Below are 25,443 nucleotides of genomic sequence, written 5' to 3' on the forward strand. Positions count from 1 at the left end.
GGTTAAAGAAGGATGTCTAAGCCTTGAGATAATTGAGACATGGATTGTGTATATGTGCCATTCAGAGGGTGAATGGGCAAGACAAAATATTAAAGTGCCTTTGAACGGGGCATGGTAGTAGGTGCCAGGCGCACCGGTTTGTGTCAACAACAGGACGGTTTCAACAGTTTTCTGTGTGTATCAAGAATGGTCCACCACCCAAAGGACATCCAGCCAACTTGAACACCTGTGGGAAGCATTAGAGTCAACATGGGCCAGCATCCCTGAGGAACGCTTTCGACACCTTGTTGAGTCCATGCCCGACCAATTGAAGCTGTTCTGAGGACAAAAGGCAGGGAGCGCAATTCAATATTAGGAAGATCTTCTTAATGTTTTGTACACTCAGTGTAAGCCAAAATGTGTTCTATAAAAAAGCAAGATGGATACTATTGCATGATGATTGATGACATTTATATACTTCTGATGTTTTGATGTTGAAGTGGCAGTTGATGCACTTACATTCTGATGGCACCTTATCGCTTAGTGATTTGTAATAACTGTCTAAAATCTCAAAGTTCCTCTGGTTTATCCTCTCTTGCAAAGAGATGTCTCCGAATCTGTACAGGGAGAATGAGAACATGAAAGGACAAGTTAATCTGTACAGGGAGAAAGAGAACCTGAAAGGACAAATTAATCTGTACAGGGAGAAAGAGAACCTGAAAGGACAAGTTAATCTGTACAGGGAGAAAGAGAACCTGAAAGGACAAGTTAATCTGAACAGGGAGAAAGAGAACCTGAAAGGACAAGTTAATCTGTACAGGGAGAAAGAGAACCTGAAAGGACAAGTTAATCTGAACAGGGAGAAAGAGAACCTGAAAGGACAAGTTAATCTGAACAGGGAGAAAGAGAACCTGAAAGGACAAGTTAATCTGTACAGGGAGAAAGAGAACCTGAAAGGACAAGTTAATCTGTACAGGGAGAAAGAGAACCTGAAAGGACAAGTTAACCTGAACAGGGAGAAAGAGAACCTGAAAGGACAAATTAATCTGTACAGGGAGAAAGAGAACCTGAAAGGACAAGTTAATCTGAACAGGGAGAAAGAGAACCTGAAAGGACAAGTTAATCTGAACAGGGAGAAAGAGAACCTGAAAGGACAAGTTAATCTGTACAGGGAGAAAGAGAACCTGAAAGGACAAGTTAATCTGTACAGGGAGAAAGAGAACCTGAAAGGACAAGTTAACCTGAACAGGGAGAAAGAGAACCTGAAAGGACAAATTAATCTGTACAGGGAGAAAGAGAACCTGAAAGGACAAGTTAATCTGAACAGGGAGAAAGAGAACCTGAAAGGACAAGTTAATCTGAACAGGGAGAAAGAGAACCTGAAAGGACAAGTTAATCTGTACAGGGAGAAAGAGAACCTGAAAGGACAAGTTAATCTGTACAGGGAGAAAGAGAACCTGAAAGGACAAGTTAATCTGAACAGGGAGAAAGAGAACCTGAAAGGACAAGTTAATCTGAACAGGGAGAAAGAGAACCTGAAAGGACAAGTTAATCTGAACAGGGAGAAAGAGAACCTGAAAGGACAAGTTAACCTGTACAGGGAGAAAGAGAACCTGAAAGGACAAGTTAATCTGAACAGGGAGAAAGAGAACCTGAAAGGACAAGTTAATCTGAACAGGGAGAAAGAGAACCTGAAAGGACAAGTTAACCTGTACAGGGAGAAAGAGAACCTGAAAGGACAAGTTAATCTGTACAGGGAGAATGAGCACCTGAAAGGACAAGTTAATCTGTACAGGGAGAAAGAGAACCTGAAAGGACAAGTTAATCTGAACAGGGAGAAAGAGAACCTGAAAGGACAAGTTAATCTGAACAGGGAGAAAGAGAACCTGAAAGGACAAGTTAACCTGTACAGGGAGAAAGAGAACCTGAAAGGACAAGTTAATCTGTACAGGGAGAAAGAGAACCTGAAAGGACAAGTTAACCTGTACAGGGAGAAAGAGAACCTGAAAGGACAAGTTAATCTGTACAGGGAGAAAGAGAACCTGAAAGGACAAGTTAATCTGTACAGGGAGAAAGAGAACCTGAAAGGACAAGTTAATCTGTACAGGGAGAAAGAGAACCTGAAAGGACAAGTTAACCTGTACAGGGAGAAAGAGAACCTGAAAGGACAAGTTAATCTGTACAGGGAGAAAGAGAACCTGAAAGGACAAATTAATCTGTACAGGGAGAAAGAGAACCTGAAAGGACAAGTTAATCTGTACAGGGAGAAAGAGAACCTGAAAGGACAAGTTAACCTGTACAGGGAGAAAGAGAACCTGAAAGGACAAGTTAATATGTACAGGGAGAATGAGCACCTGAAAGGACAAGTTAATCTGTACAGGGAGAAAGAGAACCTGAAAGGACAAGTTAATCTGTACAGGGAGAAAGAGAACCTGAAAGGACAAGTTAATCTGAACAGGGAGAAAGAGAACCTGAAAGGACAAGTTAATCTGAACAGGGAGAAAGAGAACCTGAAAGGACAAGTTAACCTGTACAGGGAGAAAGAGAACCTGAAAGGACAAGTTAATCTGAACAGGGAGAAAGAGAACCTGAAAGGACAAGTTAATCTGTACAGGGAGAAAGAGAACCTGAAAGGACAAATTAATCTGTACAGGGAGAATGAGAACCTGAAAGGACAAGTTAATCTGTACAGGGAGAAAGAGCACTTGAAAGGACAAGTTAATCTGTACAGGGAGAAAGAGAACCTGAAAGGACAAGTTAATCTGTACAGGGAGAAAGAGAACCTGAAAGGACAAGTTAATCTGAACAGGGAGAAAGAGAACCTGAAAGGACAAGTTAACCTGAACAGGGAGAAAGAGAACCTGAAAGGACAAATTAATCTGAACAGGGAGAAAGAGAACCTGAAAGGACAAGTTAATCTGAACAGGGAGAAAGAGAACCTGAAAGGACAAGTTAACCTGAACAGGGAGAAAGAGAACCTGAAAGGACAAGTTAATCTGTACAGGGAGAAAGAGAGAACAAGTCTACAGTAAACATGTTGTCCCCCCACGAATGACAGAGCGCTCCTTCTTATGTCAGTTAGTGACAATTATTACATCATTTCATTTTAAGTACCGAAGTGATATAGGTCGTTATGGGAGATATGCTTGTTCAAAGTTGGGGGAAAAAAGTCTAATTAGCAGAAAAACCAATGGGCGGAGCTTATAGGTCCTTGTTGGTCAAAAGGTCTACACCTGTTGTATTCGGCGCACGTGACAAATAAACTTTGATTTGATTTGATGAGAGGCTGTATATATGAATCACATTTTATGACGGAACAGGAGACGTGCTTGTTCAGTTTGGAATGTCAGTTGATTACTATAGCACCCCCCGTTACGGCAATCAGTGTGATTTTGTAAATGCCGGATCTCTATGGCATGGCGCATCATTCACCCAAGTGTGAGATATCACGTGTGAGGAATGTCCTAGTGGATGGAGACAGATCCATAGACCCCTCCACAATGAAAGTACAAGTTACGGGTCAGTGAGACTGATCGTGTGCATTCCAGAAGTGACGTAGGTCTGGCAGTCTTGAAATGATTGCAATAAATGACCACTAACGCTGTTTCTTTCTGAATGCGAGCCTTAGGCCACGATATCCTGTCTCAAACCAGGTTTACTGGCTGGATAGAAACAATCCTATTCGATGCTCCAAAGGCGATAACATTACACTGGGTGACAATGACCTTGGGAGCATGATGGGAAATGACTCTATAGACAACATCATCTCATCCAAAACAAATGTTTTTTCTCCCATAGTGTGTAACCGAAGAACCTGAGGGATCAGCAAAGGCTGGTTGACTGAACTACTTCAGTCAAAATGGCCCTTAATCATGAACTGGTGTCAATGGGAGAATAAGTGAACATTTGTAACTAAAGTTGAAGATATGATTCGCCCGTAAAAGAGAAAAGTGTTCCGGTACCTGTCTGCTATTGTCTGCTGTTCATTGATTCCCACGTTGAAGAGCACCGGGTAAACCTGCAACGCCTTTCCCTCTTTCATCTCATGGGGTAACGTCTGGAAGACCAGCCGCGGTAATGGCACTTCTACAGTATAATGGTCGCTGGAGGGAGTTAGGCGGGAGGGAGAGAGGGAAGGAGAGAGGGAGAGGAAGGGAGAATGGGAGGACAGGAAAGAGAGAGAGAGTTGGAGGTACGAAGGAAGTTAGGAAGGAACGAAGGAAGGAAGGAGAGAGGCAGGGAGGGAGGAGCGAAGCGTGAAAGAGAAAGTGTAAACAGAGATTTGATATGCGTGGACATCAAAGCATCACATATCAACTATGAAGCACTTTTAACGCTTCAAATCTGAGCGCAAGCCTGAACAGAGGCTTGGTGGAGTCTGAAGTTACAAGTAGGATGACGCAATGTCCACAACTTTCACTGGGCCTTGACATGGCACTGATTAGCTTGGTCTGATAGTCATATAATACTATGTATCACCCATCTGACAGGTTTACAGCACACGTCAGCATTGAGAGAAATGTGTTGCAACTCCCGTTACTTAGATACAGGATCAGTTGTTTAAACAAACACAGTCAGGCTTAAGTGAAAATATTTTCAAATGATGATACGAGTCACGACCAATCAAATACAGGTGTTTTAAATCGACTTGAAGCAGATTAGCCTGGATAACTGGAAATGTCTCACTGTAAGTCATGTGGAAGCTTACCTATTCATTACTGTCAGATGGAAAATAAATGTTTTTAAGGACTTTTCAACCCTGGTTACCTCCCAAATGCGCTGCAGTATGTCTACTGCTTTCGGAATAAGTAGACTACAATCTACACCCCCTCAATCAGTAGGTAGAATTGGTGAAATAGGAAAAGCTTAATCTCGGTTAACCCAGAACTAAAGTCTCATGTAATTGGTCAGCTGCTCGATTAAGTTCTGGGTCCTGACTTGTTAAGAGAAGAGATGCTAGAACGAGGAGCGGAACCAGAACGAGGAGCGGAACCCTCTCTATTTACAAGTTACAGGCCATATTTAATTTGTTTAAATTTTCCTCCCCATTTTTGTGGTATCCAATTGGTAGTAGTTACAGACTTGTCTCATCGTTGGCAAAGGTCGAAAGCCATGCGTCCGCCAAAACACAACCCAACCAAGCCGCACTGCTTCTTGACACAACGCACATCTAACCTGGAAGCCAGCCGCACTAATGTGTCGGAGGAAACACCGTACACCTGGCGACCTGGTCAGCGATCACTGCGCCCGCCCGCCACAGGAGTCGCTAGTGCGCAATGAGACAAGGATATCCCTGCCGGCCAAACCCTCCCTAACCCAGATGAGGCTGGGCCAATTGTGCGCCGCCGCATGGGCCTCCCGGTGCGACAGAGCCTGGGCTTGAACCCAGAATCTCTGTTGGCACAGCTAGCACTGCGATGCAGTGCCTTAGACTACTGCACCACCCGGGAGGCGCACTCCCCTTTCTAAATTTGAAAGACACCTGCGAAATCGTGATTTGTCCAAATAACCAGTGACGAAAAACCCAAACACAGGAACTACTGCTACTCATTATCCCACCCATCCCATTTCTTCCCGACAGATTATACGGTACCAGTTATGTTTACGGAGATCTGTCCAAGAGAGAATATGAAAAGCTATACAACTGATAGAGCTGATAAAACAATTTGCCAAGTTGGATCAATAATAATGTATTACTCTGTATTACAGTATGATATGATGTATGAAGTCCCCAAGCTGATTTCTAAAAAAAACAAAACTATTTCACACTATGTAATCTCCCATGTAATGACAAAACCACCGGTTAAAGGATGCTGGGTAATAGAGTCTCACCGCCTGCCGATGACTACAGGTTGCAGGTCACAGGGGTCGTCTGTCTTGGCCTGGGTGATCTTGAAGGCCACCCGGTGCAGGTCTGAGATTCCCACCTCCATGTCCTCCAGCATGCCAATCTCCTCACCTGTAACAGCAACACCAATTAGTAAATTAGAGGTTACTTCCTGTTCACTTGAAGTAGACAATCTGTTCTGGTCATACTAGGACAAATACACTGGGCAACAAAACGGGCAATAGGGCCCAGTTGCATAAAACATAAAAGTTAGTTTTCCCCTTATCATTTCCCTTAAAAAGTTTCCTTAACTTTAAGTCAGTTGCACAAATAATTTTAAGGTGAGTTCCCCCTTAAATTAAGTGAAAAGTTAAGGGTGCCCATGAGGTCCCATAACTGCTTCATTCAGTATGGATATCAATGTAAACAGCATTTAGGGAGGGGATTGTTGCTTAAATCTGCCCTGGTTACGAAAGGAAAACATCAACTAGCTAGCTACTTAGCTAAACAATGGAAGATTAACAATTCATAGCTACAAAGCTAGCTGGCTGGTTAGCTAGATACTCTGTAAACTAGCTTGAAGTACTAGAAAGTAATATAAACAAGTTCAGAAGAAAGTAACTACGTGAAAAGTGGTTTATTATCTTCTGAGGCATTTAAAAAAAATCTTGTCTTGATCGTAGAAGTTCTATCTCTTTGATGCGACTTTTAGTCAATGAATCAGGCCTTCTCCATGGTAACCAGATAATCTTTCTGCAGTATGGTACAATCTTAATCTCGGAAATGTACCTTGGTTTTAGCCTTGAAGTATGATGGTACTACCATGAAATTACCATTGTACCTAAATATGACCATGGTATTGCATAATTTATACCATGGTATAGATCTGAATCATGGAAATGTACCATGGTTTTAGCTTTGAAGTATGATGGTACTGCCATGCACCTAAAAAATACCATGGTATTGCCTAATTTATACAATGGTATAGATGTGGATCATGTAAATATAATGGTTTTAAACTGCATTACACATTCTATCATGGTAATGCACAATTATGACAAATGGTACAAACAATTATCAAATGGTACCATTTTTATTAATTGTGCGTTACTGTATAAAAGCATGTTATACAACTTCCTGTACTCTTTGTTAGTCTTGAAGGACCTTTCAAATTGGGTAATCCTTTAGGTAAAAGTTACCCTTAGACACAGATCTCGGATGAGCTAACCTTCCCTCAATCCTAAACTCCACTGTTAGGGGTAGAAATGAAAAAACAGACCTTAGATCAGTGTGTAAGACAGTTGACCTTTGACCCTACTAGAGTACTCACTGTAGGTGCTTAGCAGGCTTTCGAACTGTGCCACCAGGCCCACTAGGTGGAGCTGCCTGAGGAAGCCCTTATCCGCCATCCCCGCGTACAGCCTCATGACGAAACCACACGCCAACGCAGCTAGCTGTACACACACACACACACACACACCCACACAGGGTTCAATCAAAAAGCAACATGGCACATCGTCAGGGTTCAATCAAAAAGCAAAATGGCACACTACATAATTTATTCACATCATCCATTTATATTATTATCTCTGTATCCAGTTGGGCAAAGAGCAAGGCATTCACACTAGGGCAGTCCCCGCCCCAAAAAATCTTGGTCGACCAAAAGTAATCTGTTCTTTCGACCAATCAATTGGTCTACAGTTTTTTATGTGCATTTTTTTCATATAAAGACACACCCTATGTGTTTCAATAAAATCAACTATATGCATTGAGCTTGTCTGATGCTTTAAGCTTACTGTTTGATTAAATAACACACAAATTATTCAAGAGGGAGCCTGAGATCTAGATAACCAGTAGATAAAAAAACTTAACCATTCTCCTCTCGCTCCTGCTGGATTTCGCAGATTCGTCCGTTACTCTCCTGAAGTTGCCGGTAATAAGCTACACGAGGAGTCTGCAACCTTTCTCATGTGGAATGCCAATTTATCTTACCCTTTCTACTGATCTGTGTGCCAGTTATAGTTATTCTATGCACATTTATGTGGAAGACTTTCATTTAATTTATAATAATGTCTTCATTGCAGCCTGCAGATAGAAAATATCATGATAAAAAAATATCCTGTAAATCACATTGGCTATGCATTGCCTGTCTGCAAGGAAACTTGAAACATTGTATCAACTATTAACTTGGTCTGGCTGGAAGCTAATGCTAGGGAACTTGCTACATTGTATAAAATATTCTGGGGCCCTTAGCGTTTCCAGTGAGCTAGAGACAGACACAGCTGTAGGGTATTTGCGCACGGGATAAGATGCAGTGCTTGACTTGGGCAGGAGCTCACCGGAGCTGAGTAGCAGCACCTAGAATGTTCTAATGCTTGCAAATATTATGTCAAAAGTATTGTGGTGCTCCTGCACCTAAATATAAAACAGTACCAGCACCCAAAATGAGTACCGGAACCTATTTAAGTCCAAGTCAAGCACTGATAAGGAGTAATCAGGTAGACCTATTTTATGATGTTTCCACTGGATCAGAGCATGACATTTTTCCCTTTCACGCTGAGTGGTTACCAAAAAGTAAAAAAGATTTTTCAAATACATTGAGGAACTTTTGTCATTCTCAACGGATGTAAAACAAAAAAAAGACAGTTTGCTTGCTGTTTGAGGTGAAGAAAACGTTACTTTGAGAAGCTCCACAGCGCATTAGGGGTGGTGTATTAAGCCAATCAGAAATACTATCAGATCCCCAAACGGGCACAGTTATATGCCTACATTTGCAGGCGTATATACTTCTATGCACAATCAGATGCGTGTCCTTACTCAACATTGACAGGAACGCTCCAAACAAAAGACAATGAATAAATTGAATTGACAAAACTGTTCAATGGAATGAAATAAACCAAAAGGTGTTTCTCACAAGTGTAGCATAGGTTGTGCACTCTGCAAACAATGTGTCAACTCTGACAATGAGAACAGGAATACTGGAATAATAATATATTGGAAACATTAACAGAAATTACCATAACCAAACAAACTTTGTATATTAGAAATTATAGGAATTAATGACAGTAAATGTACTACTGGTGATATATGTAATGAAACGGGATATACACTAACTACCAACCGTAAACAATTCACACAATGAAGTTGTGAAAAATGAATGTGCACAAATTGGCGGGAGAGAGCTCATTCTGGAGAGAGAAGTGCATTGTGCATCTGGGTGCTGCATGGTCAATCCGACGTCTGCATTGGCCGTGCAGCATTTACGCTGATACGGCCTCTGCAGAAGTCAGGGCATTCATACTTCTTGCGCTTCACGGAGTAGTGAAGAGCTGTTGTGAAGGAAGTTGTCAAGGAAGTGAGTTTGTGTTTATACAAGATGTACCGGCCCAAACTACCGTCAACCAATCATGTCAAAGCAGAGCTATACAGAGCCCTCTGCATCGTTACAACATTTAAGAGGTGCATGGCGGTGGTACAGAGCTCAATTTGGCATCTGCATGCCTCTGGAGGCTCCATAATTGCCTCACACCTTCCATATGGAGCCTCCGACCACATTTTCAGATCAAACATAAATTGGCTTTTAGTCTAGGCCTTCGGAATGGATTAGTCCACTGAGATGGGCACAATTATATTTGTCTTTGTGTAATTACAGAAACACTTGGCCAAAAATAAATGCCGAGGTCCATGTCATTCCAGTTAACTAATGGGTGTCAGCCCTAATTCACACAAAAGCCTACCGCCCAACTGTGGACTGAGTTGACCCCTGCTGCACAGATTATGTATGGAACATTATGACATTCTAAAGCATTATCAGCTGATAAAAGACTTGTTTATCTAGGTCACAATTCAAACAATCTCTGAATGTAATTTTCCTGCAAGTAGTCTGAGCTGCTGCCAGATCAGTTTCAAAGACTTGCTGGATCACTTCCAATTACTGCATGTGCTCTGATTAGGAGCAGGTTTCAGTAGAAACATCGTCAGTGAAATGTTAACTAATCTCTTGTGTAAATTATGTAAACAAACACATGCCGTTGAATGGTGGTTTGATACTGTACATCATAACTAGCTTCCTAACAGCTGAAAAACGTTGGCATTGGTTAAAGAGCCTTGACATGACAAATCAATTGCAACAAATATCTATAGGCTGTTTCCAAAGTGGAGTCCTCATTTCACAGGCGGCCACCTACCGCCTGACTGAAGACCACATCCCTCCTCTGCTTGAGGAACAGTCCCTGGGGGATGCTGCAGGCCGCCTCCTGCAGCAGGACGAAGGTCATGGCCCTCCTGGCCCGCACCACCACCTCCGCGACGCACTCCTTCAACCTCACCACCAGGGGGCAGAGCTGCTCCCGCCAATCCCCTTCTGCAACATACATAGAGACATGACAGGAGAAGACATGAGAACCATATATTACACAGTTTATGTTGGAATCTTGATGTGTCCTGATTTCTCTACATCTTTAGTTGTGCTGACTAAGGAGCCTAGAAATGCATCAGCCTTAAAGCCGATGAGAATTGTTGATGAAAATGTTAAGTTGCCATCCTGAACAATGTTTCAACACTCCAGTTACGGTATGTTTTCCAAGGACTGAAAACCCTTTCAGTGGTTTGTTTAAATGTTTGAGAAATGTTTTACAGCTGTTTACACATCTAATTTAGTTACATATTTCTTACAAGATAGACCTTTGTTTATTCATAGTTTAGATAGTTTGGACAGTTTGTTTAGCTTCTAGGGTCTCCAATTTAGAAACAATTGTGGATTCAAAACTTATCTGAAGCAAACATATATCAAACATCAGTGGGGTCAAGGCAGGGGTCAAGGCAGCAAGTCCATCCAGATTTAGTCACTGAGGTTTGAGAATGTAGTGGTCAAGTGGAGTGAACCCAAGAGGCTGGTGTTTCATAATGACTGTTGGATACTGCAGTAGGAACCCAAGAGGCTGATGTTTCATAATGACTGTTGGATACTGCAGTAGGAACCCAAGAGGCTGATGTTTCATAATGACTGTTGGATACTGCAGTAGGAACCCAAGAGGCTGATGTTTCATAATGACTGTTGGATACTGCAGTAGGAACCCAAGAGGCTGGTGTTTCATAATGACTGTTGGATACTGCAGTAGGAACCCAAGAGGCTGATGTTTCATAATGACTGTTGGATACTGCAGTAGGAACCCAAGAGGCTGATGTTTCATAATGACTGTTGGATACTGCAGTAGGAACCCAAGAGGCTGGTGTTTCATAATGACTGTTGGATACTGCAGTAGGAACCCAAGAGGCTGGTGTTTCATAATGACTGTTGGATACTGCAGTAGGAACCCAAGAGGCTGGTGTTTCATAATGACTGTTGGATACTGCAGTAGGAACCCAAGAGGCTGGTGTTTCATAATGACTGTTCCATGTCTCCTGGTGCATTCCCAGACTGACTGTTTTCATAGATGTGAAAGGATAAGAGCTTGTCTGGCTTGACAGACTAAAGCTGACCAGGAGGCTGCAGCACCCCCTAAAAATCTGAATAAAAACAAAATTTATTAATACAAAAATATATACTTTTTTGAAAATATATTTTTCTCACAAAAGTAGTCCACTGGGCCTTGACTATTATTAGCGACCATATAGACCTCTGTAGTGGACTGGTATAGACCTCTGTAGTGGACTGGTATAGACCTCTGTAGTGGACTGGTATAGACCTCTGTAGTGGACTGGTATAGACCTCTGTAGTGGACTGGTATAGACCTCTGTAGTGGACTGGTATAGACCTCTGTAGTGGACTGGTATAGACCTCTGTAGTGGACTGGTATAGACCTCTGTAGTGGACTGATATAGACCTCTGTAGTGGACTGATATAGACCTCTGTAGTGGACTGATATAGACCTCTGTAGTGGACTGATATAGACCTCTGTAGTGGACTGATATAGACCTCTGTAGTGGACTGATATAGACCTCTGTAGTGGACTGATATAGACCTCTGTAGTGGACTGATATAGACCTCTGTAGTGGACTGATATAGACCTCTGTAGTGGACTGATATAGACCTCTGTAGTGGACTGATATAGACCTCTGTAGTGGACTGATATAGACCTCTGTAGTGGACTGATATAGACCTCTGTAGTGGACTGATATAGACCTCTGTAGTGGACTGATATAGACCTCTGTAGTGGACTGATATAGACCTCTGTAGTGGACTGATATAGACCTCTGTAGTGGACTGATATAGACCTCTGTAGTGGACTGATATAGACCTCTGTAGTGGACTGATATAGACCTCTGTAGTGGACTGATATAGACCTCTGTAGTGGGCTGATATAGACCTCTGTAGTGGGCTGATATAGACCTCTGTAGTGGGCTGATATAGACCTCTGTAGTGGGCTGATATAGACCTCTGTAGTGGGCTGATATAGACCTCTGTAGTGGGCTGATATAGACCTCTGTAGTGGGCTGATATAGACCTCTGTAGTGGGCTGATATAGACCTCTGTAGTGGGCTGATATAGACCTCTGTAGTGGGCTGATATAGACCTCTGTAGTGGGCTGATATAGACCTCTGTAGTGGGCTGATATAGACCTCTGTAGTGGGCTGATATAGACCTCTGTAGTGGGCTGATATAGACCTCTGTAGAGGGCTGATATAGACCTCTGTAGAGGACTGATATAGACCTCTGTAGAGGACTGATATAGACCTCTGTAGTGGACTGATATAGACCTCTGTAGTGGACTGATATAGACCTCTGTAGTGGACTGATATAGACCTCTGTAGTGGGCTGATATAGACCTCTGTAGTGGGCTGATATAGACCTCTGTAGTGGGCTGATATAGACCTCTGTAGTGGGCTGATATAGACCTCTGTAGTGGGCTGATATAGACCTCTGTAGTGGGCTGATATAGACCTCTGTAGTGGGCTGATATAGACCTCTGTAGTGGGCTGATATAGACCTCTGTAGTGGGCTGATATAGACCTCTGTAGTGGGCTGATATAGACCTCTGTAGTGGGCTGATATAGACCTCTGTAGAGGGCTGATATAGACCTCTGTAGAGGACTGATATAGACCTCTGTAGAGGACTGATATAGACCTCTGTAGAGGACTGATATAGACCTCTGTAGAGGACTGATATAGACCTCTGTAGTGGACTGATATAGACCTCTGTAGTGGACTGATATAGACCTCTGTAGTGGACTGATATAGACCTCTGTAGTGGACTGATATAGACCTCTGTAGTGGACTGATATAGACCTCTGTAGTGGACTGATATAGACCTCTGTAGTGGACTGATATAGACCTCTGTAGTGGACTGATATAGACCTCTGTAGTGGACTGATATAGACCTCTGTAGTGGACTGATATAGACCTCTGTAGTGGACTGATATAGACCTCTGTAGTGGACTGATATAGACCTCTGTAGTGGACTGATATAGACCTCTGTAGTGGACTGATATAGACCTCTGTAGTGGACTGATATAGACCTCTGTAGTGGACTGATATAGACCTCTGTAGTGGACTGATATAAACCTCTGTAGTGGACTGATATAGACCTCTGTAGTGGACTGATATAGACCTCTGTAGTGGACTGATATAGACCTCTGTAGTGGACTGATATAGACCTCTGTAGTGGACTGATATAGACCTCTGTAGTGGACTGATATAGACCTCTGTAGTGGACTGATATAGACCTCTGTAGTGGACTGATATAGACCTCTGTAGTGGACTGATATAGACCTCTGTAGTGGACTGATATACAGTTGAAGTCGGAAGTTTACATAAACGAGTTTTAATGACTCCAACCTAAGTGTTTCAACCACTCCACAAATTTCTTGTTAACAAACTATAGTTTTGGCAAGTCGGTTAGGACATCTACTTTGTGCATGACAAGTCATTTTCCAACAATTGTTTACAGACAGATTATTTCACTTATAATTCACTGTATCACAATTCCAGTGGGTCAGAAGTTTACATACACTAAGTTGACTGTGCCTTTAAAGAGCTTGGAAAATTCCAGAAAATTATGTCATGGCTTTAGAAGCCTCTGATAGGCTAACTGACATTATTGAGTCAATTGGAGGTGTACCTGTGGATGTATTTCAAGGCCTACATTCAAATTAACATTTAATAACATGGAAAAACAACACATTTTTGTGCAGTGCAAACCACTTTATGTAAATGTACATTACTGTATTGTACATAGGCTGGTCATCTAGGTTTGTACCTGTAGACTTTCCATCAAGAAAAACAATGACCAATCCAGCAATTAAGTACATTGAGACATCAAGTGGTTTGTGATGATCAGTTGGTAGAGCAGGGTGCTTTCAATGTCAGGGTTGTGGGTTTGATTCCCACGGGGGACCAGTACAAATGGGGCTTTCAATGCCAGGGTTGTGGGTTTGATTCCCACAGGGGACCAGTACAAATGGTGCTTTCAATGTCAGGGTTGTGGGTTTGATTCCCACGGGGGACCAGTACAAATGGGGCTTTCAATGCCAGGGTTGTGGGTTTGATTCCCACAGGGGACCAGTACAAATGGTGCTTGCAATGTCAGGGTTGTGGGTTTGATTCCCACGGGGGACCAGTACAAATGGTGCTTTCAATGCCAGGGTTGTGGGTTTGATTCCCACGGGGGACCAGTACAAATGGTGCTTTCAATGCCAGGGTTGTGGGTTCGATTCCCACGGGGGACCAGTACAAATGGTGCTTTCAATGCCAGGGTTGTGGGTTCGATTCCCACGGGGGACCAGTACAAAAAAGTATGAAAATAGATGCACGCACTACTGTAAGTTGTTCTAGATAAGAGAGTCATTAAAATGGAAAAGGAATGAATAGACAGTTTCAGTTTTTACATAGAAATAAGTTGCATTTGCAAAGTATTTAAAGAAACTGGAAAACATACAGTACTGTGCAGAAGTTTTAGCAGATGTGAAAAAACGCTGTAAAGTAAGAATGCTTTCAAAAATAGGTATGTTAATAGATTATATTTATCAATTAACAAAATGCAAAGTGAGTGAACAGAAGAAAAATCTACATCAAATCAATATTTGGTGTGACCACCCTTTGCCTTCAAAACAGCATCAATTCTTCTAGGTACACTTGCACACAGTTTTTTTCATAAAAAAATGTTACCTCCTTTTTCTCCCCAATTTCATGGTATCCAATTAGTAGTAGTTACTGTCTTGTCTCCTCGCTGCAACTCCCGTACGGAATCGGGAGAGGTGAAGGTCGAAACACAACCCAACGAAGCCGCACTGCTTCTTGACACAACGCACATTCAGCCGCACCAATGTGTCGTAGGAAACATCGTACACCTAGCGACCTGGTCAGCGTGCACTGCGCCCAGCCCGCCACAGGAGTCGCTAGTGCGAGATGAGACAAGGATATCCCTGCCGGCCAAACCCTCCCTAACCCGGACAATGCTGGGCCAATTGTGCGTCACCCCATGAGCCTCCCGGTTGCGGCCGACTGTAGCAGAGCCTGGGCTCGAACCCAGAATCTCTGGTGGCGAAGTGGCTTAGACCACTGTGCCACCCGGGAGGCCCTCACTTGCACAGAGTTTGATAGAACTCGGCAGGTAGGTTGGCCCAAACATCTTGGAGAACTAACCACAGTTCTTTTAGGCACCCTCAGGTGCTTCTCTCTCTTCATGTTATTCCAGACAGACTCAATGATGTTGAGATCAGGGCTCTGTGGGGGCCGTACCATCACTTCCAGGACTCCTTGTTCTTCTTTACGCTGAAGATAGTTCTTAATGACTTTCGCTGTATGTTTGGGTTCGTTGTCATGCTGCAGATTACATTTGGGGCCAATCAGATGCCTCCCTGATGGTATTGCATGATGGATAAGTATCTGCCTGTACTTCTCAGCATTGAGGAGACCATTAATTATGACCAAATCCCAAATTATCCAAACTCCATTTGCAGAAATGCAGCCCCAAACTTGCAAGGAACCTCCACCATGCTTCACTGTTGCCTGCAGACACTCATTTGTGTACCGCTCTCCAGGCCTTCAGCGAACACACTGCCTTCTGCTACAGCCAAATATTTGACAGTCCAGAGCACCTGCTGCCATTTTTCTGCACCCCAGTTCCTGTGTTTTCGTGCATAGTTGAGTCGCTTGGCCTTGTTTCCACGTCGGAGGTATGGATTTTTGGCCGCAAGTCTTCGATGAAGGCCACTTCTGACCAGACTTCTCTGGACAGTAGATGGGTGTACCAAGGTCCCACTGTTTTCTGACAATTCTGAGCTGATGGCACTGCTGGACATCTTCCGTTTGCGAAGGGAAGTAAGCATGATGTGTCTTTCATTTGCTGCGGAATGCGGAAGACACATTTCAGTTGTACAACTGACGAGGTATCCCCCTTTCTTCCGTGGCTCCAATGCTGTGACGAAGCCTACATGTGATGGTGTGAGGAACACCATTGTGGAAAAACTTAATATAGTTTTTTCCCCACTGACTGCTTATGCCAACAAAAGCCAGGAAAAGCTAATCAAATCTCTTTAATCCCACACTCCCCCTCACCTTTCTTGCTCCCTTTCTCTCCCTCTCACTCACAAACGAAAACAAGTACGCACACACATCTCCTCCTCCTCCTCCTCCCCCACACAAAGCAGATTTAAAAAAAGCTTAGCACTCAACATCTGGGTTCCCCATGCCAAATAAATCATGCCTTATCTCGCTTTGAAAACACACTAAAGACACATTCAACCCTTTCTCTTCCCACCGGTCCCTGTCCAAACAAACAAACTCCCACAATGCCTTGCCAACGGGAGTCTTGGCTGGACCAATCACAGCCCTCGGTCTGAAAAGTGCCACAGAGAGAAAAAAACGAATTAATCCTGCCTTTCTCTTCTTACAGTTGAGGATGACCACTCCCTGTGTCTGTGCTCTACCATAATAAAATGCTGCGGGTCCTGCTTACTCCGTGTCTGTTCTCTACCATAATAAAATGCTACGGGTCCTGCTTACTCCGTGTCTGTTCTCTACCTTAATAAAATGCTACGGGTCCTGCTTACTCCGTGTCTGTTCTCTACCTTAATAAAATGCTACGGGTCCTGCTTACTCCGTGTCTGTTCTCTACCATAATAAAATGCTACGGGTCCTGCTTACTTCGTGTCTGTTCTCTACCATAATAAAATGCTACGGGTCCTGCTTACTCCGTGTCTGTTCTCTACCATAATAAAATGCTGCGGGTCCTGCTTACTCCATGTCTGTTCTCTACCATAATAAAATGCTGCGGGTCCTGCTTACTCCGTGTCTGTTCTCTACCATAATAAAATGCTACGGGTCCTGCTTACTCCGTGTCTGTTCTCTACCATAATAAAATGCTGCGGGTCCTGCTTACTCCATGTCTGTTCTCTACCATAATAAAATGCTGCGGGTCCTGCTTACTCCGTGTCTGTTCTCTACCATAATAAAATGCAGTGTGTCCTGCTTACTCCGTGTCTGTTCTCTACCTTAATAAAATGCTGCGGGTCCTGCTTACTCCGTGTCTGTTCTCTACCTTAATAAAATGCTACGGGTCCTGCTTACTCCGTGTCTGTTCTCTACCATAATAAAATGCAGTGTGTCCTGCTTACTCCGTGTCTGTTCTCTACCTTAATAAAATGCTGCGGGTCCTGCTTACCTCTGTGAATGTTTGGACAAAGACGTGTCACTAGATCGGCTACCATGCTCATACACACTAATGATTCACCAACATGCACACACTCCTGCACACACTCCTATCCTGATACGGGAGCCAACGCCTTCGCCCAGTCAGGCTTAAGCCTGCACCAATCTGCCAACCACGTGCCAGTAGTAGGGACACGACACGCCCTCGTCTGAGCAGAGCGAGAGGATTTGATTGGATGCAGGGGAGATAAGTCTGGGTGTGAATAACAAGAGGTCCTTGCTCCACTTCTCTGTGGTCAATGTGTTATTTATGCACTCTCTCCTTCTTACCTTAATTCCAGTGGAGGCTGCTGAGGGGAGGAGGGCTCATAATACTGGCTGGAACGGAGCGAAGGGAACGGCATCAAAACACGCATTTTATGTATTTAGCTGTATGCTCCGGTCATTACCACGAGCCCGTCCTCCCCAACTAAGGTGCCACCAACCTCCTGTGCTTCATTCTGTCATTTCTGAGAGTGAGTGTGTTGTAACGGATTTGACTTGAGGTATTTGTTTATAGGGGTGCCAGGTAGGCTGTGCCTACCAGAGAAAACATTGGTTTCTCCATTTGGTTTGGAAGGGAATGAGTCCCATCTGGTCCGTCAGGTCTACACCAATACAAAGGACTCGTAAAAACTCGTAAAAACACACTTTTCATAAACGCTTAAAACATTGGAAAGAACTTCCAAACAACTTTTGCGTGGGTATATATTTTTGTCTTTTGCGTGGGTTGTATTACCAACATAAATGATCACACACACATAACAATAACAAATAATGAGCTCTGGTTCCTCCAGAAATGTCCTGTACCTCGGGCTTAAAAAGAGTCCAGCCCGGTAAAGAAGTTCAGGGAACTCAAGTGACCATAGTCACGCAATGTTTGTCTGTTCATACAAGTGTAGCGTAAACACAGTATCAAATCATACAATCAAAATAACAATTATCTTACCACACAACCATCAAGCGTATCAACTCGTAATAAGTCCTCAACTACAACTAACTACATAAATCATCACGGTATACATCACACCAAAACAAATGAAATACTGTATACAAAAAGGTTGTAGTCAGTCGGTCAGTCAGACAATCCAATCTGCCAACAGATCTCCAGCGGAGAAAGGCCACGAAGAACAACGGAGAGGTGTAGTCCATGGACGCAAAGAGTGGATCAGATCCGGGGTAAACTTCCTATTAGGCTACAAAACAAACGGAATAGAGCCGCTTCGGGAAACTGAGGGTTGAACACATCCTCATTCACGTCTCCATCACAACCCCACTTTTGCGCAGCTGATGCTGGCTATTTAATTGGGAATTAAAGGAGAAGCGCCCTATTGGAAGGAGAAGCACTGAGACGGTTCAGAAAAATTCAGGGCCGTCACAGTGTGTGCAGATTTTGTGGAGACCAAATACTGCAACTGGCTGTCGTGGTACGTGACTGCCATCCTATGGTGAAAAGGAGTTAAGACTGAGGACTAGAGCTTGTGCCATCTAGATACATCCAGGACTCAATGGAAGTATTTCTGGTTGGTATTGCAGGACTATATAACTGTATGTAGGTGATATCAACATGGCAAGACAACACCAATAGATCTGGGACTAGGCTACTGTACATGTATAGGACATTGTTATGGATGTAGAGACGTGTTTTTCTGTTGACTGTTACTTGAGTCACTCCTTGATACACGACACATTCAGCGGTGAAACTCTTACCAGGGTTGTGGGAGGTGATGACATCAGCCAGGACCTGCTTAGGGATTGGTTGTTCCTGGTTGTTGTTGATTGGTTCCTGCTCCTGGAGCTTGTCCACCATGGCGATGACACAGTTGAGGCTCTTCGCCACGTCGGCCCACACCCTGTCCTAGAGGAGACAAACACAACATCAGCACCTGGTCTCTCTGTGTGTGTGTGTGTGTGTGTGTGTGTGTGTGTGTGTGTGTGTGTGTGTGTGTGTGTGTGTGTGTGTGAGAGAGAGAGAGAGAGAGAAGGAAAGATGTCAATCTGCATGTTTATTTTTATTTAACTAGGCAAGTCAGTTAAGACTTATTTCCAATGACGGCCTAGGAACAGTGGGTTAACTGCCTTGTTCAGGGGCAGAACGACAGATTTTTACCTTGTCAGCTCAGGGATTCGATCTTGCAACTTTTTGTTTACTAGTCCAACGCTATAACCACTAGGCTACCTGCCGCCCCATGTGATCTGTCTGGAAGATCAATCCATGTTCCACACCTGTCTGTTAGCGAACCACAATGTTCAAGGTACTATTTGATCCCAAATCATAGAATGTAATAAATAATATCACCCATTTTAAATATGGATGTATATCTCTGCCTTGGGCCACTACAGTGGGCTTCAGTATGACTGGACGTTGGATGTTCAAAGCCCTTATCACCAGAGTTCTACTAGCCTGTAACTTTCATTGTCTCAAAATCAAATCGGTCACAGAAGCACTATGAAGAGTTTCTCTACTCTCAGGAAACTCAACCCGAGAGGTCACAGTATGTTTCCCATGGCAATTGCAGCCTGCTTGAAGAGATAACGCTCAAAGTGCTTTTCTACTTCGGAGCGGAAAGCCTCCAAACTCCTCTGTTTCGTATTGTCCTCATAATACCCCCCTTTTTTAATTGATTTCCTCACTTTCTGCCTGTTGGGGAAAGTAATTAGGCTTGCCAAGCATGGCTTAGTGTGTGTGTGTGTGTGTTGGAGTGCCGTTTGGATGTCCTTTGTTTCAGAGGTGAGTGTTTTTGAACTCTTCTCAAAGGCAGACAGTTGTTTGATGTCTGATTAGGAATTGTAGTGTGTGACTCTGGCTAAGTCCCTGCTGTTAGCTCTGGCTTTATTGGACTGAGTCCCCATCGTTTCTATTAGCACGCACGGAACGCGCATGCACACACAGTTTCTTAAGACTTCTGTAACTGATACTAACAATTGTTTATCATCAGATACAGCAACCTTTAGTCTTGCACAGGCAAAGAGGCAGAGAGAGAGATAGAGACAGAGACAGAGAGTGAGAGTGACAGAGATAGAGAGAGTGAGAGAGACAAACAGAGAGAGTGAGCTTTGACTATGTACAGACTCAGTGAGCATAGCCTTGCTATTGAGAAAGGCCGCCGTAGGCAGACCTGGCTCTCAAGAGAAGACAGGCTATGTGCACACTGCTCACAAACTGAGGTGGAAAATTATCTGCACTTCCTAACCTCCTGCCAAATGTATGACAATATTAGAGACACATATTTCCCTCAGATTAAACAGACCCACAAAGAATTTGAAAACAAATCTAATTTTGATAAACTCCCATATCTATTGGGTGAAATACCAATGTACCATGACAGCAGCAAGATTTGTGACCTGTTGCCACAAGAAAAGGGCAACCAGTGAAGAACTAACACCATTGTAAATACAACCCATATTTATGCTTTGATTATTTAAATATTTGTACTTTAACTATTTGCACATTGTTACAACATTGTTTATAGACATAATATGACATTTGAAATGTCTTTATTCTTCTGGAACGTCTTTGAGTGTAATGTTTATTGTTTGTTTCTTTATTGTTTATTTCACTTGTTTTGGCAATGTTAACATATGTTTCCCATGCCAAAAAAGCCCTTGAATTGAATTGAGAGAGAGGAAGAAGGGGGACAGAGATTGAGACCCACAGACAGACAGAGCAGAGCAGAGACAGAGTGAGATGATGGTATAGAAACAGCAGGACTTGCCCATTCCTCCTCGTCGTACTCCTTATGGCACGGTATGGAGTCCTGGCGCTTCAGAGGTGCCTGCCCGTCTTCTCTGATGGGAGCCGTCTGGGAGCCACCATCCACATTATTACACACCACCACAGGGCTGTCTGTAGCCGATGGCTGCCCAGGACTGTGGCCTGGGTTCTGGGGTGGACTCTGGCCTTGTTGACCCCTCTGGCTGGGACTCTGGTGGTCCTGGTGGCTGTGACCCTGGTGGCCTGGCAGGGTCTGGTTCTGGTTCTTCGTTACGTAGCCGGGCTGTGCAGCGTGGAGGGCCAGCAAGGCGCTCTTCACCAGCTCGTCTTTGAGCGCGTGCACAAACTGCTCCGTCTGCAAGTAATCAGAGGAAAGAGAGGGAGACAGATTGAGAGAGAGAGAGAGACAGATTGAGAGAGAGAGAGAGACAGATTGAGAGAGAGACAGAGAGAGAGAGAGAGAGAGAGAGAGAGAGAGAGAGAGAGAGAGAGAGAGAGAGAGAGAGAGAGAGAGAGAGAGAGAGAGAGAGAGAGAGAGAGAGAGATAAAGGAAGGCAGAATGAAAAAGAGAGAGAGGGTGAATGAGAGTGCCAGAGAACAGGGGAGATGGATATCACTGAGGAGTTCATCAAAAACTGAGTGTGTGTGTGTGTGTGTGTGTATGTGTGTGTGTGTGTGTTCAGCGGGCTAGTAAAATGAAGGAGTGATGGAAGATTAGCTTTCCTCCTCGCTAGCCTTCCCCTCCGTGTTCGCTAGCTCCGGCGCCAGGCACCGGCAACAACGTCAACAACAAGAAACAATTCAATTACTCCTCGGTGAGCCCTCTCGCCTCCGAGGAGTAGCTACCTTCTTTGTTCTCAAATTCACAAGCTGCTGAATGCTGATGATCATCCAGCGCCAAGACGGTTCGTACCCCGGCACCACAGATAAGGGCTCTCAGGAATAATTGAGTTAGCATCGCAATAAGCAATTCTATTACCACAGCAAACCACATGCAGTCTAATACGACACATGAGCAGAGATCCTTTGAACAGGCGAACAAGAGAACCAATGAGAGATTGAACAAATGAATGCGGCATTCGTTAGTAAACAAAACCCACCTGGAGCATCTCTCCCCGTGCTGCCACTAACCCCCTGAAACATGACCCAGAGGGTAGAGAGGAATCTGTGCACCTCTCTGAGGTAAGAGAGGGTAGAGAGGAATCTCTGTACCTCTCTGAGGTGACAGAGGGTAGAGAGGAATCTGTGTACCTCTCTGAGGTGAGAGAGGGTACAGAGGAATCTGTGTACCTCTCTGAGGTGAGAGGGTACAGAGGAATCTGTGCACCTCTCTGAGGTGAGAGAGGGTACAGAGGAATCTGTGTACCTCTCTGAGGTGAGAGAGGGTAGAGAGGAATCTGTGCACCTCTCTGAGGTGAGAGAGGGTAGAGAGGAATCTGTGTACCTCTCTGAGGTGAGAGGGTACAGAGGAATCTGTGCACCTCTCTGAGGTGAGAGGGTACAGAGGAATCTGTGCACCTCTCTGAGGTGAGAGAGGGTAGAGAGGAATCTGTGTACCTCTCTGAGGTGAGAGGGTAGAGAGGAATCTGTGCACCTCTCTGAGGTGAGAGGGTAGAGAGGAATCTCTGAGGTGAGAGGGTAGAGAGGAATCTCTGAGGTGAGAGAGGGGTAGGTGGCACTTTGGATGTTGGAGGGCTTGTACGGAAACAGTGTGAGAATGGAGAATGGTGTCTTTGTCCCTTAGTGGCTATCTAGACTGTAGTTGCTCCTGGAAGACATCTGTGTTTTCGGGGATCTGTTTCAGCTTTATATCTGGCAAAGTGATCTGATAAGGAACCATCTGTATGAATGTATATTAACTGAACAGAACAAAAACCCCTGCTAGCACTGGGAGTCATAGAGGCCTGGTTTTGGCAGACAGCCTTTTTTGTAGGGCCTTATCATACTGGGTTATGTTGGTGGTTGAAAAATGCATTTGTGAACAAACAGTTACAGAGTGGGATTACATTCCATTCACTAATTGCCTATCATGTACAGTATATAGATTACATTATAACTGTCAATTAATCATTTTAGAGCGGTATAACTCTGGATTGAAATATATAACTTGATTAACATTTGGTGTAAGTTCACATTTACTTCAATTAGGAGAAAACTTTATCAACACGGATACTCGCACGCACAAAAATGCACGCTTGCACACACTTCCCCACAACCCAACCCCACACACTTCCCCACAACCCAACCCCACACACTTCCCCACAACCCAACCCCACACACTTCCCCACAACCCAACCCCACACACTTCCCCACAACCCAACCCCACACACTTCCCCACAACCCAACCCCACACACTTCCCCACAACCCAACCCCACACACTTCCCCACAACCCAACCCCACACACTTCCCCACAACCCAACCCCACACACTTCCCCACAACCCAACCCCACACACTTGCCCACAACTCAACCCCCACCCAACCCCACACACTTCCCCACACCCAACACCCACACTTCCCCACAACCCAACCCCACACACTTCCACACAACCCAACCCCACACACTTCCCCACAACCCAACCCCACAACCCAACCCCACACACTTCCACACAACCCAACCCCACACACTTCCCCACAACCCAACCCCACACACTTCCCCACAACCCAACCCCACACACTTCCCCACAACCCAACCCCACACACTTCCACACAACCCAACCCCACACACTTCCCCACAACCCAACCCCACACACTTCCCCACAACCCAACCCCACACACTTCCCCACAACCCAACCCCACACACTTCCCCACAACCCAACCCCACACACTTCCCCACAACCCAACCCCACACACATCCCCACAACCCAACACCACACACTTCCCCACAACCCAACACCACACACTTCCCCACAACCCAAACCCACACACTTCCCCACAAATAAATCAGTGAAGCAAAAAAACTCCCACAAAAACCCAAAAGGAACTTAAAATGCCAAAATCCATATTCAAATAGAAATGTGCTTATCTTCCACAACGTTCATTTGCAGTCGATGGAAGACATTTGCCATTCATTGGCTTTTCTGGGTGACTGAAACAATGCATGGTGAGAGACATGGTATTTCACACTGTGGTCAAATTTGCTCTTCTTAACCGCGGGGTCAAGGGACCAAGCTATTTGACTGTGACAAAGCCCATCCAGAGCCATTGTTATTATATTAGGATTAGACTAACAATGACTCAGATAGTTGATATTCTATTAGACTAACTCACAATGACTCCAAAAGTTCATATTCTATTAGACTAACTCACAATGACTCCAAAAGATGATATTCTATTGGACTAACTCAGATAGTTGATATTCTATTATACTAACTCAATGACTCCAATAGTTGATATTCTATTAGACTAACTCACAATGACTCAGATAGTTGATATTCTATTAGACTAACTCACAATGACTCAGATAGTTGATATTCTATTAGACTAACTCACAATGACTCAGATAGTTGATATTCTATTAGACTAACTCACAATGACTCAGATAGTTGATATTCTAATAGACTAACTCACAATGACTCAGATAGTTGATATTCTATTAGACTAACTCACAATGACTCAGATAGTTGATATTCTATTAGACTAACTCACAATGACTCCAATAGTTGATATTCTAATAGACTAACTCACAATGACTCAGATAGTTGATATTCTAATAGACTAACTCACAATGACTCCAATAGTTGATATTCTAATAGACTAACTCACAATGACTCCAATAGTTGATATTCTAATAGACTAACTCACAATGACTCAGATAGTTGATATTCTAATAGACTAACTCACAATGACTCCAATAGTTGATATTCTAATAGACTAACTCACAATGACTCAAATAGTTGATATTCTATTAGACTAACTCACAATGACTCCAATAGTTGATATTCTATTAGACTAACTCAGATAGTTGATATTCTAATAGACTAACTCACAATGACTCAGATAGTTGATATTCTATTAGACTAACTCACAATGACTCAAATAGTTGATTGTCTATTAGACTAACTCAGATAGTTGATATTCTATTAGACTAACTCACAATGACTCAGATAGTTGATATTCTATTAGACTAACTCACAATGACTCAGATAGTTGATATTCTAATAGACTAACTCACAATGACTCAGATAGTTGATATTCTATTAGACTAACTCACAATGACTCAGATAGTTGATATTCTATTAGACTAACTCACAATGACTCAGATAGTTGATATTCTATTAGACTAACTCACAAT

At 43.6% G+C, this 25,443-nt stretch overlaps 1 protein-coding gene across 4 annotated transcripts in view; it reads right to left on the reverse strand.

Moving 5' to 3' along the window:
- Positions 1-25,443, reverse strand: part of LOC129847575 (type II inositol 3,4-bisphosphate 4-phosphatase-like) — a 60,889-nt gene that overhangs the window by 26,987 nt on the left and 8,459 nt on the right. For all 4 annotated transcript variants that reach the window (XR_008758439.1, XM_055915322.1, XM_055915321.1 and 1 more), the window contains exons 2-8: positions 21,152-21,505; positions 19,146-19,293; positions 9,994-10,169; positions 7,137-7,260; positions 5,812-5,938; positions 3,942-4,082; positions 499-596 (exon numbers count right to left, since the gene is read on the reverse strand). Coding sequence is in view for 3 of the 4 variants with exons in the window: in XM_055915322.1 (XP_055771297.1) it covers positions 499-596; positions 3,942-4,082; positions 5,812-5,938; positions 7,137-7,260; positions 9,994-10,169; positions 19,146-19,293; positions 21,152-21,505 (1,168 nt within the window). In the remaining variant the exon portion in view is untranslated. The remainder of the gene's footprint in view (positions 1-498; positions 597-3,941; positions 4,083-5,811; positions 5,939-7,136; positions 7,261-9,993; positions 10,170-19,145; positions 19,294-21,151; positions 21,506-25,443) is intronic.

Source organism: Salvelinus fontinalis, unplaced genomic scaffold (assembly GCF_029448725.1).
Source record: "Salvelinus fontinalis isolate EN_2023a unplaced genomic scaffold, ASM2944872v1 scaffold_0877, whole genome shotgun sequence".
In the NCBI taxonomy this organism is placed as follows: Eukaryota; Metazoa; Chordata; class Actinopteri; order Salmoniformes; family Salmonidae; genus Salvelinus; species Salvelinus fontinalis.